Source organism: Bos grunniens, chromosome 11 (genome assembly GCF_055505025.1).
Source record: "Bos grunniens cultivar Pamir isolate PY7600 chromosome 11, Bosgru_T2T1.0, whole genome shotgun sequence".
Taxonomy (NCBI): domain Eukaryota; kingdom Metazoa; phylum Chordata; class Mammalia; order Artiodactyla; family Bovidae; genus Bos; species Bos grunniens.
In genome coordinates this window covers 81,024,033-81,039,074 of record NC_141175.1, presented here as the reverse complement: position 1 = coordinate 81,039,074, position 15,042 = coordinate 81,024,033, and the positions used below count along the sequence as shown (strand labels likewise).

The following is a 15,042-nucleotide window of genomic DNA, read 5'->3' as shown; positions in this document are numbered from 1 at the left end:
AGTCAGAGCAGATAAAGAAAAAAAACCCATCCAAAAGTGAGCTGCTGAAAAGGTTAAATAGTGACAGTTCTTTAGAGATGGAGCTTTTGATGAACTTTATTCTGGTCCTCCAGAGCTTACTAGGCTGTTGAATTTTACAGTTACTGTTGGTTTTCAAGGCTGTCTTGAACCTGAGGGGAAGGACATGAGATTAGGGCCAGTTAAAATGACACAAATCTTAACTATTCTTACTGAGACCCAGCTGTTCTTCTTGAATACTCCTTGGATTGCTTGTAAGCCTTTCATTTTCAAATTCCTAAAAAGTAGATTTTTTTTTTTTTGGCCAGCATTCTCCTTGCTTTCATGTTAGAGATTTTGGTGGTCCTTACTCCACCATTCCAGAAGTGCCCCCCTATACAAATTTTATAATGGAGTTTTAGCACTTGGTTTTTTCATATGCTGAAAGTCTCAGATATCACTGGCCTGTGAGAGGCCCTGATCTCTGCACATTGCTGATCTTGATTTCAGTTCTGAAAAAGGCAAAGTGTTCTAGGTCCAGAAGACTTGAGAAATCACAGAGTTCCTTGTCAGATGCTTTTGTGATAATGAAAAGAATGAACAGTAGCGAAGTGAAGTGAAGTCGCTCAATCGTGTCCGACTCTTTGCGACCCCATGGACTATAGCCTACCAGGCTCCTCAGTCCATGGGATTTTCCAGGCAAGAGTACTGGAGTGGGTTGCCATTTCCTTCACCGGGGGATCTTCCTGACCCAGGGATCGAACCTGGGTCTCCCACATTGTAGGCAGACGCTTTACCGTCTGAGCAGAACCGGTCTAATTGTAAAACAGTATTATACTTAAGAGACCTTCCAACCGGCCACCGTTCACCATCCTATGTGATACTGTGGCCATGCAGTATCACATAGGAAGACCAGGTGTGCAAAGGAGTGAGGCTGGAATTCTTAGCTCCCATCTTGTCCTGATGAGTCCCGGATAAGCCCCCAAGATGAAAGGTTGTTGTTGAACCACCTAAAGACACTGGGATTCTTGGCCTCTAGAGGAGAACAATTCAATCCGGGGCCAGAGACGAGGCTTGACCGCTCAGAGCTTTTGTGTAATAAAGTTTTATTAAAATATAAAGGAGATAGAGAAAGCTTCGGACATAGACATCAGAAGCGGGCAGAAAGAGTACCCCTAAAATTAGTAACCTAGTTTTCTGGCCATAAAAAAAGAAAAATACTTTACAATGGTCTACAGAAAGGTAATTGTAAAGAGAGTTTTAGTAGATCTAAAGAAAAAAAAAAAGGCAAACTTCCTTTTTTTGCTGAATTATAACGACTAAGTTCCTATTTTTAGACTCAAGTTCAAAGGCTGGTTTTGTGCTATAACCCTGACCTGAATAAATGATGCAGCTTCTCAGAGCCTGTGTCATCATTTGTGAAATGGAGGTAACAGTACCCAACAGGACTGCAGTGAAGGGCTAAATAAAATATAACGTAGGTGTGAAAGTACTTGTAGACAGCAAGTGCCATGCTTGACTTACGCACGAGATTTGAGTTGTGGTTTATGCAAAGATTTGTTAAAACGTGTAATTAGAACATTTAACAAAGAAATGGGCCTTCCCTGGGGGCTCAGTTGGTAGAGTCCACCTGCAAGGCAGGAGACCCGGGTTCAGACCCTGGGTCCAGAAGATCCCCTTGGAGAAGGAAATGGCAACGCACTTCAGTATTCTTGCCTGGGAAATCCCATGAACAGAGGATCCTCGTGGGCTACAGTCATAGACTGTTGCAAGAGTCAGAAATGACTTAGTGACTAAACCACCAACAAAGAAATATATTAAATAGAAAACCCTGTAAAAATTTTCTTATATTTTAAAAATAAAAGTTGATTTAACTTTTTAAATTTCTTTTGAAAAGTTCAAAAATCTCACACATATACAGGGACACATCAGAAGGCTTCTTCTCACCCCCGTCCCTCCGTCTCACCCCATCCCTCCCCCTCTCACCCCTGTTCTTCCCCCCTACCTCTGTCCCACCCCCGTCCCTCCCCGTCTCACCCCTGTCCCTCCCCGATCCACTCCGTCCCTCCCCATCTCACCCCTGTCCCTCCCCGTCCCACCCCGGTCCCTCCCCGTCCCACCCGTCCTTCCCCCTCTCACCCCTGTCCCTCCACCTGTTCCTCCTCAGGGGGAAACATATTTCCTTTCCTGTTAGTATTCTCTTATCCAAATGTGTGAAAATATTAATAGGTACTCTCATAAATTACATCTTATTGGCAGTTCCATCGTGAAGTAAAGGGTTACCATCATCTTGTTGATCACAATTTTACAGCCAAGGAGCAGGGTTAGGGCTCAAATTCATGTTTGCTGATACAAGGTACCCATGGTTAACCATGTTTTTCTGCCTGGTGAACTTTTTGTGAAACGGTAAATCTTCGAGATAACTCTATATAGAGCACTTAAAAAAAAAAAAGTATCTGCCTTTCAGACTGGTGGACCAGACAGTGTCCGGCTGACTTCTCGTCTGGGAGAGAAATATGTCAACATCATGAACATGCTTGTTTTCACACTGCCTGGAACTCCCATAACTTACTATGGGGAAGAAATAGGAATGAGAAACATTTTAGCTGCAAATCTCAACGAAACCTATGATGCTGTAAGTTAATATAACTTAACCAAGCACTGTACCTCATTTTTTTGCCAGATCAAAGAATTTACTCTTCTGCTACCAAAATCATGATTACTTAGCTTTTGTTTCTTACTGTTAGGCAGTGATAATTTTTCAGCTTTCTTGATTGGAGAGCTTGTCAGAAATGCTGCTCCCTGAGCCACACAAGTGAGTTTTTCCCGTAGAGCCCAGCATCTGCATTTCGAAGATATTTTCTAGCCAATTCTCAGGCGAACTAAGATTTAAGAAGCCCTGTTTTGAGTTTGGAATATTATTCATTGCCTTCTACCTGAAACATGGAGTTAAGAACACCAATTATAGTGCTTGTCTGTATTGCTAGATCTGGCTTGGCCATAGCACAAAGAGTCTTCCTTTTATGTTAACAAATGTTATGTACAACCTTAGGCCTGAGTAGTTTAAATTTTCTTTTCGTTTGAGGCTATGGATTTCACAATTATGTTGCTAAGCAGATAAATGATCTTGAACCTGTAATTTGTATGGTTAGCTTTAAATTGTGAGATCCAATTTCCCTAATATTTGGTCCAAATGAAACCGTTTCTATTTAAGCCCCTAAATTTTTGTGTGTACTCATGCAATAACCAGGTTAAAAAGGACATAATCTAGGCTTACTTGTACATGGCTGTATACTTGAAGCCATCATTGCTGTATCACAGCAGATGAGTCTGTAAATGGCACGTTTTGAAATCCGACATTATTCAATTTTAGGGAAAACCAGCGAAGATTCCAAGCATGTACTGATGTTCAGTTAGTAGTTTATTCACACTCAAGATGTCCTTAACTGTTTTCCAATAAAGTGTAAAGCTGGTTTTAAGTACTGAATGTTAAAGCCTTTTCCTTATGAATGCTAATGAATTTGAGTACTAGCTGAGAAATTAGGGAACTAAATACTTATTACTAATAAATCATGGCCAAATTACATTCCTTTTAATAACCAGATAACTGTTTTTTTCTTTATGGTCTTGATATAGGGTACTCTTTTCTCAAAGTCACCAATGCAGTGGGACAATAGCTCAAATGCTGGTTTTTCTGAAGGCAATCATACCTGGTTACCCACCAGTTCAGACTACCATACTGTGAATGTTGATGTAAGTATCCATGAAAATTTTATGCTGACTCCAGAAACAGGAAATGAGTTTCTGTTGTTGACAACATACATTCACCTTGAGTTGTCCAAAACCTTAACTGGTGTTCTTTAAATCAATCACATAGGCTTCTTTTGTAGTTTTCATTTTTAAGGAGTTTGCAAGTCATGTTTTTGTGAAAATATGAAGTGGTGCACAAGCATTATCAGAATAGTTACAACTCATCCTTGGAATGATTCTGAGGTATGAAATATTAAGGACATTTTATGGAGGTCTTTAAGCAAGCCAGCTATCCTTTCTCCTTTCCTGTCTCTCCAAAGGAAGGAAGGAAAGTAGATCAATCAATCTAGGGTAAGATTCTTGAGAGCAAGGCTGTTTACCTACAGAAACTAAAGACGTAAATTATCCCTAGAAGTAGCTGCTCTGGAAAAGCGTACCCTCCAGCTTTTGCCTTTACTGTTTTCTGTTCTCATGGTGATTGAATCTGCCAAGTTCAGCAAACAAATTTCTTAAACAGGAATGCATTAATTCCAGCAAAGAGCCAAAGACATTTCCTCAGATCAGAAAAATGTGAAATAGGTTCAGGTGTTTTTATGGGAAAACACACTCTAAACTACTTCAGTGGAAGAGAAATTATCGGCATCATATGAGGATACAAGTTTTATAGCATCTACTAAGTATTTTGAAAACACTCCCCAGATTATTCTGACATAGAACTTCAAGTAAACCCTCCTGTTCCCACAACTTACGGCTCCAAGCACCTCAGGGATAACTTTGTAGGTAGGTCCGTGAGACACAAAATCTGTATTTTAACATTTGTGTTTTGGATTAAGTATACTTACTGATTTTCACTATGTCCAAATGTCCAGAATACTCCCATAGGCCAATTTGATATGTAAGAAATCTTATGTAAAAATGTACACCAGCACAGATGGGAAAACGTAAAGGCAAATTACATTAATGGTCAGATTAGTCAAGTCTTTAAAATGATCATGAGTCATGCTTGGGGTGATGCTATATCATAATCAAGGTGACCAAAAGTCTCAGGGAATGCCATTTTAATGAAACACCTCCATAAGAGCCCTAGAATAAGGTGAGAATTTAATTTATAGAAGACAGAAAGTAAAATTAAGATTACAGAGAAACAAGAGCACAGAAACCAGGCAAAATATTACTCAGGAGCAAACAGCACTGACGGGTACAGGTGAGAGCACTACAGGAATGTTCCTGCACCGCCGTAACTGGCTGCCCAAGAACCTGCCTGAGGAGAAAAACCCAGGGCCTGATTGGTCATCAGACTTTCGATAAATGAGTAGAGCAAAGCCTGAGATAGCGTTAAACTTCTACAAGCACAGAAGAAAGAAAAGCAGCAGCAGAAGAGACAGTTCAAGTGATGTCCCTGGGAGGATTCACTGAGGAGTGATCTCAGAAATAAGCACTTTTACTCCTCAATTCACAGAGGCCTTGAAAGGAGGGCAGGACCCTAGGTTTGATTACTATTAAGCAGGAAAAGAACCCCCACACTCCCAAAGACAAACCAGACCTACCTCCAACGTGGTTTTTTGCAGTTACTGCTGCTTCTGCTAAGTCGCTTCAGTTGTGTCCGACTCTGTGCGACCCCATGGACGGCAGCCCACCAGGCTCCCCCGTCCCTGGGATTCTCCAGGCAAGAACACTGGAGTGGGTCGCCATTTCCTTCTCCAATGCGTGAAAGTGAAAAGTCAAGGTGAAGTCGCTCAGTCGTGTCCGACTCTTAGTGACTCCATGGACTGCAGCCCACCAGGCTCCTCTGTCCGTGGGATTTTCCAGGCAAGAGTACTGGAGTGGGGTGCCATCTCCTTCTCCACATTGCAGTTACCAGAGACAGGCAACTGAAGACAGGCAAACATGGAGTATCAAATACAAAAGTAAATGAATCACCAAAAATCACACTACATTTGAGAACAATTAAGACTGTGAGAGGCACTAAGAAAACACTGAAGCAAGCAAAGAAAATAATGACATAAGACTTCATTACTAATAAAATTGCCCCTTCCCTGGTAGGTTATTTTGTGTAGTCCCTTAACTCTCTTAAGGAAGTGATTTGATATGTTAGAAATGTAAAAATATTGTCAAAATAAACAATAAAATAGAGATTCTAATTACTGTGCTGGAAAACTGACACAAGATTTTATCCCAGGGTGTACTATAGAAAGGCAAAGAAGTTTTTTTTTAAACACAACATGACTATTTTAATACACAACCAAAATATAAAACACCATAAATGAAATGATGGCAAATGGATGGCAATAAAAGATAGTATTTATTTGTAAATGATTAACATCCTTAGTCATAAAAGAGTTGTTAGAACTAGTTACAAAGATATTGATATTCCAAGGGAAATGAAAAAAAAAAAAGGCAAAGAAGTTAACAGTGTAGAGAGGACATTTTTGATATGTGGAGAATAAATCTAGGAATTCCAACATATACCAAAAAGTGAGTTCTAGAAAAGAACAGAGAGGAATAAAGAGAAAACCATAAAAATACATAGAAAGAAATCAGACTTGAAAACAGATTGCCTGAGAAAAGGACTAAAAATTGAACTGGCATCAGCTTTCTCAACCGGATACTAAAACACATTAGAACGTTCCCTTCACAGTTGTAATGGAAACTTGATTCTAAACCAAGAATCCTATATCCATTTCAACTGGCATTCAAGAGCAAAAATGGAAAAACAAGGACAGAAATTTTTACCATGTATAGCCAGTTCCTGAAAGAGAAATTGGGGACTCCAACAAAACCTAAAGGAATCTAAAAGGAAGATATGATGATAAAATATAGTGAGGAAAGGAATCAGCAAAATTTAAGGATGAATACTTTTTGATATATAATGTAAAATAAGGTCTCCTGGAGTAAAAATGCTAGTGATCTATTTCTATATGGGAAGTAGTGGCAGGGCAGGGCTGCGTGTGAGCACGAGTGAGTGAGCACACATGAGTGGGAGCCAATGCACTTTAGAAGGATGGAGACAGTGTAACGCACTCTAGAGTTGAGCTGTCCAGTAACCACCAATCACTGTGATAACTAAAATTAGACAGAATTACAAGTTCAGTTCCTGTGTCACACGAGCAACCTTTCAAGTGCTCAGTAGCTAGTGGCTACCACATTGCACAGCACAAATACAGAGCTTTCAGCACTGCAGGAAGTTATACTGAACAGCACTGCTGTGTTAATAAAAATGTTTTTAAATGGTCATTACAGTTCTAAGGGTAACCATAAGAAGAACAGACATAAATGATAATTTTCAAAGGATATTAGAAGGAAAAAAAGTACATAGAGAAAGCCAAGCGATCCAATAAAAAGCTAAAAGAAAGAAGATAAAATAGTGCAATTAAAATAAAAGATGAAATAAGGTTACAGGATTATGTCTAAACATATGGTAATCACAGATATAAATGGCTTAAATTCACCTATTAAAAGATAAAAACTCTTGGATTAGAAAACAAAGACAAAATCTGACATAAGAGACATAGCTAAAACAAAAGGGCCCAGAAAGATTGCAGCTGACTATCACTTTCAAAACAAAAAAATGCATATAGCTTTTAATTTAGTAATTTCATTCCTAGATATCTCTTCCAGAATACTCTGGAAATGATTTATATATTTTATCAATAGAAAACCAGCTGAATCAATTACAGTTAATCTATACAAGAGACAGACTTCCTGGTGCATGGAGGAGCCTGGTGGGCTATAGGCCACGGGGTTACAAAGAGTCGGACACGACTGAGCGACTTCACGACGATACAAGAGACAAGTATGCAGTTTTTAATGCATATTAAAATCATATTCAGAGTGGACTGATCTGAGACGACCTCTGACCTACTAAATAATAATATAAAAAAGGCTACAGAATGGTGACATGCCACTATTTGTGTAAAGAAGGAAAAGGTATGTTTACCTCTGTTTGCACAGGTACAGAATGTAACATTTCCTATGATACATAAAATGGAAGAATATATACACAGTAAGAGTGTATCTCTGGGAGAGAAAATGGAAAGCTCAGGGAAGAGGTTGAAGCAAACCATTTTATTTGTATATTATTCTGATAGATGCATTTTACATTGTATGCATGCATTGTCTATTTTAAAAAATAAAGTTACAAAAAGCAGGTGGGGAAATATTTAATAGCAGACAAAATAGAATTCAATATGAAAAGCATTATGAGACAAAGGCAGTTTTGAAGAATTGATAAAAGAACATCCCACTATAAATCATGAATCTATGCATCTAATAGCTTCAAAATATATAAAACAAATACTCTGAGAACTGCAAAGAGAAACTAAGAAATCGCAATTACAGAGACACTTGAACATACCTCTAGAAAGTGGTAAATCAAGTAGACCAAAGTAACAACACTTACTGGGCACTTTTTATGTAAGTGGCACTGAACTATGCTTTTTCATGCATTATCTGAGGCTATACAAAATGTTAACAGTAAGTTGACAAGTCATATACATATACCATACACATGTACCATAAATACCTCTGTACCTGATAAACACAGAATAGACTTTTTTTCAGAAATTTATTAAATAATACCACACATTAGACACCTGCCCCAAATAACCACCACTACTGCTGAAGTCAACATGACTGGCAAGACTATAATGAATGAATGTTATCACTGACTTGGTAACAGCTTATATGAAGACAAATCTGGCATTATGTATCAAGTATACATACTCCTTGACACAGTAATTGTCTTTCTGATATTTGTGTCATAAATAAATAATGCAAATATGGGGGAAGCATATTAGAAACTCAAATGTCAAAATGAAAGGGAATGGTTAAGTATGGTATAACCATTCAACTGGATTATTATTCTGCCATTAAAATGACATTTAATAACAGAAGATGTTTGAAATGTTAAAGAAAAAAAGAAAAATACAACATTAAATTATGTCTGTTTTATATAGCTATAAAATTTACCTCAATCTTAATGGACATATATTACTTTTATGGGTAAAAAAAAAAGTAGTTCAATCTCTTTCACTTTAGACAGCATTTTGCTCTGCATCCTTTTTTGCAATTCTCTGTTCATAACTAGCATCTCCTGAAGTTACATCAACCTACACATTATTCTACAAAAGAGAACAGAGAAACCCCAATTCAACAGATGTCCTTGGAGTCCATGGCCAGGATGGCTGCTTTTCTGCCAGTTAAATGTAGCATAAAGGGATTTATTTAGGCAAGTTAAATATCCATTAAATTAGATATGGACATTTAGTGGAGTCAAATTTGATGTCCAAATCAGCTGTGGCCAAAATGTAGCAGAAAAACTGTGCACTCTGCAAGGACTCCCAGACAAGGTGAAACCCTGGACCTGTAGTTGCTATTAGCAGCTAAATGAACTATTCGGTTCAGTCTCTTAGTCCTGACTGACTCTTTGCTACCCCAATTTAGTAGTTATTTTAAGGGACAAAATTGAAGCAAGTTTTTTTGGGAAATAATTCTTGATACTCTGAGAATCAAACATTTATGTTAATTTATTTTTTTTTTTAAATAGGTCCAAAAGACTCAGCCCAGATCAGCACTGAAGTTATATCAAGAATTAAGCCTGCTTCATGCCAATGAGCTGCTCCTCGGCAGGGGGTGGTTTTGCTACTTGGGGAATTACAACCATTCTATCATGTACACAAGAGAGCTGGATGGGATAAACAGAATCTTCCTCATGGTTCTGAATTTTGGAGAATCATCAGTGCTAAATCTAAAGGAAATGATTTCAAATATTCCCACAAGAGTGAGGATAAGGTTAAGTACCAATTCTGCCTACGGTGGCCGTGAAGTGGACACGCATGCTGTTACACTGGCCAGCGGAGAAGGACTCATCCTTGAATACAACACTAGGAATCTCCTTCATCGTCAAACAGCTTTCAAAGAGAGATGTTTTGTTTCCAACCAGGCATGCTATTCCAGGGTATTAAATATACTGTACAGCTTGTGTTAGGCACCTCTACGAAAGAGATGGAGACACTGGCATTCCGTTCTAGTCTAAGCATTTGCAGTAACTTCACATAGAGCACCATGCTCTGGGTAAACTTTATGAGTGGTCACTAATTCTTTTTTTTTTTGGCTGCACCATGTGGCATGTAGGATCTTAGTTCTCTGGCCCAGGATCAAACCTGTGCCTCCTGCATTGGGAGCATGGAATCTTGACCACTGGACTTCCAGGGAAGTCCCAAATGGTCATTAATTCTGATATATTTCTGTAACTTGAGTGAAACTACTTTAGGGAAGGTTATTAAATGTTTTTCAAGAATAATAAAATGTTTAGAAGAAAATTATCACTTGCAGGAACTTGTAACTTTTTGAAATTACATCAATAAAAGATGATCGGAGCACCTAGGACTCCAGATGATTAGAAAGATCTAATGAATTTTAATGGGAAGCAGGGATGATTAGAAAGATCTAATGAATTTTAATGGGAAGCACGTTCGTTACCTTCGTCCATAAAATGTAGGTATAGCAATTGGAGGATGACTTAATTGCCAGAGTGCCTAAAATTTTTCACTAGCAGAAATAGGACCTTGATGTGTAAACTGTTCAAAGAAAATCATAGTAAAACTAAGCTGTTCTGACAGGAGAAAGGGGAGACTTCTGCTATCAGCAGCCCTTCCCTCCCTTCTCTATGTGCTTCTATGCAGCATGGTTTGAAAATTACTTTCCTGGGTTAAGGGGCATGTGCCTCAGTGGAGACATTGGTATAAGCAAGTGAGCTGTTTATGAAAATCAAATGTGGATGGAGAATAAAATTTTTAAAAAATTATTTACTAACTTAAAAAACTCACTTTTGTGAACATAATTGGAAATATGACTATGAAAGACTTCAGTGTGTTTCCAGTTCCCAATGAAAGCAGCATTTCAGAATTTTAGATATTTCTTAAGATTATCAAAAACACTGGTGCTGTCAAGTCCAAGTTCCTCATACAGGAATTTAATTTGGGCTGTAATCTAAAAGAAACACATTAAAAAGAAAATCAGAAGGCCTTTGTGGTAAAACTCCAGTGTTCCAGGTCTCTCCTTGTCTATTCATCTTCATGTAACTATGAAATCAGCAATTTATGCCAAGAGAATTTTTTTATTTGGCACAGAGGTGGAAGCTCCCAACAACAGATTCCATTACTTTCTCTGACAGAGCTCATTCATCAGGAACCTGTCCTCTTTACTCACTCAGCATTTCTCCTCTTCCAAGTCTAAGCCACAGACCCAACACCTGGTGAAGTAGCCTGCACAACCCTGTGTAACCACAGTACATCACTACTTGGGGATTTACCACCGTAGAGGGGCTTGACAACATACCTTTTTGTGAGAATCTTCAATCACATGGTTGCCTCCAGGCTGAATATCTAAAATAATATTGGGGACTTGATAGCCTGAAAGAGTTAACATATGAAACAATTAGAAGGATTTTGGCTCTCCTTTTCCCTCTCCTTTTCAAGCATTCTATTAAAATAATAGTGAAGTCGTGAGACAAGGAGCGGTAGGTTTGCAGCCGCCATTTCTTCCGCCTCCGGTCTCTGGATCTTTTGTAGAGCGTCCAACAGCGCTATGTTGGGGCAGAGCATCCGGAGGTTCACAACCTCAGTGGTTCGTCGGAGCCGCTATGAGGAGGGTCCAGGGAAGAATATACCATTTTCAGTGGAAAACAAGTGGAGATTACTAGCTATGATGACTTTGTTCTTTGGGTCCGGATTTGCTGCACCTTTCTTTATAGTAAGACACCAACTGCTTAAAAAGTAATCCATGAGACAGATAGGAAGAGGAGCATATTAAGAGGTGCAGTCTCTTAAAAGGATCAATCCCTTGAATTCAGCATCCTAGATATGTTTGTAAATAAATTTGTAGCATAAATCCTTAATGCCTCTTCTCTGAAATATGGAACATGGTAATTGAACATGTGCTTACATTTTGTTTGGGTAATATTGCATTATTAGTTTCTTAAATATGTATTTGATTAAAAAAAAAAATAATAGTGAAGCTGCTGTTGCTGCTAAGTCACTTCAGTCGTGTCCGACTCTGTGCGACCCCATAGACGGCAGTCCACCAGGCTCCTCTGTCCACGGGATTCTCTAGGCAAGAATATTGGAGTGGGTTGCCACTCCCTTCTCTATAACAGTGAAGAAGAAAGGCATAAACCACCACCACCACCACTAACAAGAAGAGGTTGGGGGTGGGTTGGGGTGGGGAGCAGTAGAAAACAAATTCCTGAAACAGGAAATTTGGGAGGAGGCCCAGACAGAGGAGGGTGGATAGAAAGACACATGGAGAAGGTTGTGACCTAGGAAGAAGCTAATGGGTCCTATGGAATCTGAGAGCCCCATGACTTGGAAACACCAGCTATAGCAATGGGTGTGAGTGAGATGTGGAACCGAATAGAAGGCAACTGTGTGAAAACTTATACGTGAGCTCTTTCCACCTTGAGCCCAGACGTTCCCATGTCTTGACAAGGAAAAAAAAGGTAAGAGTTCTTTAATACAACTGAAAGATCTAGAGAAAATTAGAGCTGCTATTTTGGGCATGGAAGCTCCAGAGCAAAAACTTTAAAGAATGCCAAGAATAATAGCTCAATTAATTTTGTTGAATGAATGAATGGTATGATATAGTATGATACTATACCTCCAAGTTACGTTTGATAAATTTACTTTTTTCTTTGTACCTTGCCTACCTTTTTAATGCTGTCCTTTGAAAAAGAGGCAAGGCAGCTATAGTCATTACATTTGCTTCTGCTGGGTAGTCAACACAGGATAACAGTGATTTGCCTATGATTCTGGGTGGCTGATTTGGTCTGCAGCATGAGATGCGCCACTCCGAACAGCCCCCTGACAGCGACAGTCCCTGCTCCCCGCTGGCTTCCTACCTTCCCCGCTGTCCTTAGTATGCTCTGCGATGGCTTCCTTGAGTTTCTCTGTATAGTTTACGATTCCTTTCAGAGGTACACGTTCGTCATTTTCATATGCTGTGATGTGAATTGAAGGATAATGCTGAAAGGAAAGAGATGTACAAAGAATTCCTTATGATACCATTCCTTATGGATTATGAAAACCAATTGCCTTGGTTTATGAAAAACAATTATCTCTATTTTTTTCCCCTAAGCGATAGACTTTTTTTTTTCCTCATTTGATATTTTTGAGATCTACAGCACCCCAATACTAGACTATCTGTTACCTGGAATAACCTTTTCTTGATTAGTGAGACCTTGATCTTACCGAATCTAGTCTCCTGAGCTATTAAACGGAAACAAACAAGGAGTATGAGCAGGGAAGGGGCTGGAAGGTGTCTGGGTACTATAAGGAGACACAATATTAAGGCCTTACTAAATTCCTGCTTCACCTTGGATACACATCCTTCTAATTATTTTCTCTGTCACTTCAGGATAGTATTACAACTGCCTTTCACTACCTGAGGTTTAATATTTTGACAGGGACAGTAACGTTTTATGTAGTTCTTGTGTTTTTCATCAGATGAAGGATTCCCCCATTCTTCTAATTCTTCTAATGTCAGAGGAAGTGTCGTGTCCATCATGGTGTTGAGAACATCCAAGAAAGGTGCCTTTAAAAAAAAAGTCAGAGAGACGTAAACTTCAGTTAGTAAAATGGTAAAATGGGTTTCAGATAAATACTATACTTTATGAACATACATGCTGGCATGAGAGAACAGAGCTCAAGCAGCAATGTACATTCCCAGGAGCCAGATTAATTACCCATCTGTAACCAGGGCCTGAGATCTGTAACTGGCTTTTAAGGTATTCAGACTCCTTGAATGACAAAAGGTTTATCTTCCCATTTCACAATTTTTGCTTTTAGTTTTCTTTTTTCATATAGTAAGTGCTGCCACCTTACATCCACTAGGCTCTATAAAAAAAAGTGTTGGCAATGACGTGGAGAAATGGGAACACTTGTGCACTGTTAGTGGGGATGTAAAATGGCGCACAGTATATTGGTTTCTCAAAAAATTAAACTCAGAATTGCCACATGCTCCAGCAATTCTATTCCTAGGTGTGCATCCAAAGGAAATTAAACCAGGGTCTTGAAGAGTACACCCCTGTTCACAGCAATACTGGAAGTAACCCGAGGGTCCACTGATAGATGATGGATGGATAAGCAAAATATAAATGCAATGATACAATGAAATTCAACCTTAAAAAGAAAGACACTTGCTACAGCACAGTGGACCTTAAGGAAATTATCTAAGTAAAAATAAACCACTTGTAAAGAGGTATGTTTACAAGTATACTATACTTGTATGATTCATACTATACTATATATATACTATATAATATATATACTATAATCATACTATATTTTATGATTCCATTTATACAGGAGGTACCTTAGTGTAGTCAAATTCAAAGAAAACTAGAATGGTGGTTACCAGAGGCTAGGGGAAGGGGGAGTTGGAGAGTTGCTACTTAATGGGTACAGAGTTTCAGGTTTGCAAGATCAGTTATAGAAACTGACTGTACAACAATGTGAATGTACTTAACACTACTGAAATGTACACACTTAAAAATGGTTACGATGATAAACTTTATGTTATTTTACCATAATTAAAAATAAAACTCCCAGAACACATGAATAAACTCAGCTGGACACATTACATTATAAAAAGGTAATAAATGCTAAAGAAGAAAATCTGAAAAATATCCAAGTTGAAAAAGAAAATCACTCATTGGCTTATAACCAGTGTTAAAAGAAATGGCAGCTGCTTTGTTCATGAAGCCATTATAATCTTCTGATAACCTGTTTTTCAGCTTTGTTTTCTATTAACATTAAGCAAGTACATTGGGCAAACACAATTCTTTTTGTCTGCCTAATATCTTTGACTTAGCTCCTTTTTTGCATTTAGAGTATCCCTAACCTTATGACACCGGCTGCCTCTCACTGTAGAGATGCTAAATGCCAGATAGGTCCCGTCCCAACTTTGCCTCAAGAGTGACAGGTTACAAGCAATGTGGGGTAAATATCCTTATACACACATTTCTGATGATTTCCTTTCTGACTTCTAAAGTCAAAGTAATTTCTCAAAGTCAGAAGTTAGTCACATTTTCTTTATAATTCTGCCATTATTATCTTTTTGCATGGAGTTTCTTCCCTTCTACACTTAATATTTCTATTAAAAACAGATTTATAGGGTAAGATTATTTAACACTTATTTACTTCATACAAGCCTACAGTATACCCCACACCCTCAAAATTAAAATAAAAAAACCCTGAAAATAATTTCTCTATCCTAATTATCTTCTAGAGTTATCTACTG

At 38.4% G+C, this 15,042-nt stretch overlaps 2 protein-coding genes, 1 long non-coding RNA gene and 1 pseudogene across 12 annotated transcripts in view; 2 read left to right on the top strand and 2 right to left on the bottom strand.

The window, feature by feature from the left end:
* Positions 1-11,763, top strand: part of SLC3A1 (solute carrier family 3 member 1) — a 35,282-nt gene extending 23,519 nt beyond the window's left edge. Inside the window, exons 8-10 of the mRNA XM_086327173.1 lie at positions 2,465-2,632; positions 3,634-3,750; positions 9,293-11,763. Of these exons, the coding sequence (XP_086183299.1) occupies positions 2,465-2,632; positions 3,634-3,750; positions 9,293-9,733 (726 nt within the window). The 3' untranslated portion in view covers positions 9,734-11,763. The remainder of the gene's footprint in view (positions 1-2,464; positions 2,633-3,633; positions 3,751-9,292) is intronic.
* Positions 81-5,449, bottom strand: LOC147363401 (uncharacterized). The gene is made up of 2 exons (XR_015137042.1): positions 5,295-5,449; positions 81-170 (listed from the first exon to the last, which is right to left on the bottom strand). It is a non-coding gene; the product is annotated as an uncharacterized LOC147363401 (long non-coding RNA).
* The window catches only part of PREPL (prolyl endopeptidase like), a 38,249-nt gene continuing 31,000 nt past the window's right edge, over positions 7,794-15,042 (bottom strand). For all 9 annotated transcript variants that reach the window (XM_086327163.1, XM_086327165.1, XM_086327168.1 and 6 more), the window contains 4 exons: positions 13,186-13,335; positions 12,644-12,767; positions 11,086-11,159; positions 7,794-10,737 (listed from right to left, as the gene is read on the bottom strand). In XM_086327163.1, the coding sequence (XP_086183289.1) occupies positions 10,648-10,737; positions 11,086-11,159; positions 12,644-12,767; positions 13,186-13,335 (438 nt within the window). In that variant the 3' untranslated portion in view covers positions 7,794-10,647. The remainder of the gene's footprint in view (positions 10,738-11,085; positions 11,160-12,643; positions 12,768-13,185; positions 13,336-15,042) is intronic.
* LOC147363400 (cytochrome c oxidase subunit 7C, mitochondrial pseudogene) lies at positions 11,335-11,763 on the top strand (annotated as a pseudogene). Its single transcript, XR_015137039.1, has one exon. The product of XR_015137039.1 is annotated as a cytochrome c oxidase subunit 7C, mitochondrial pseudogene (transcript).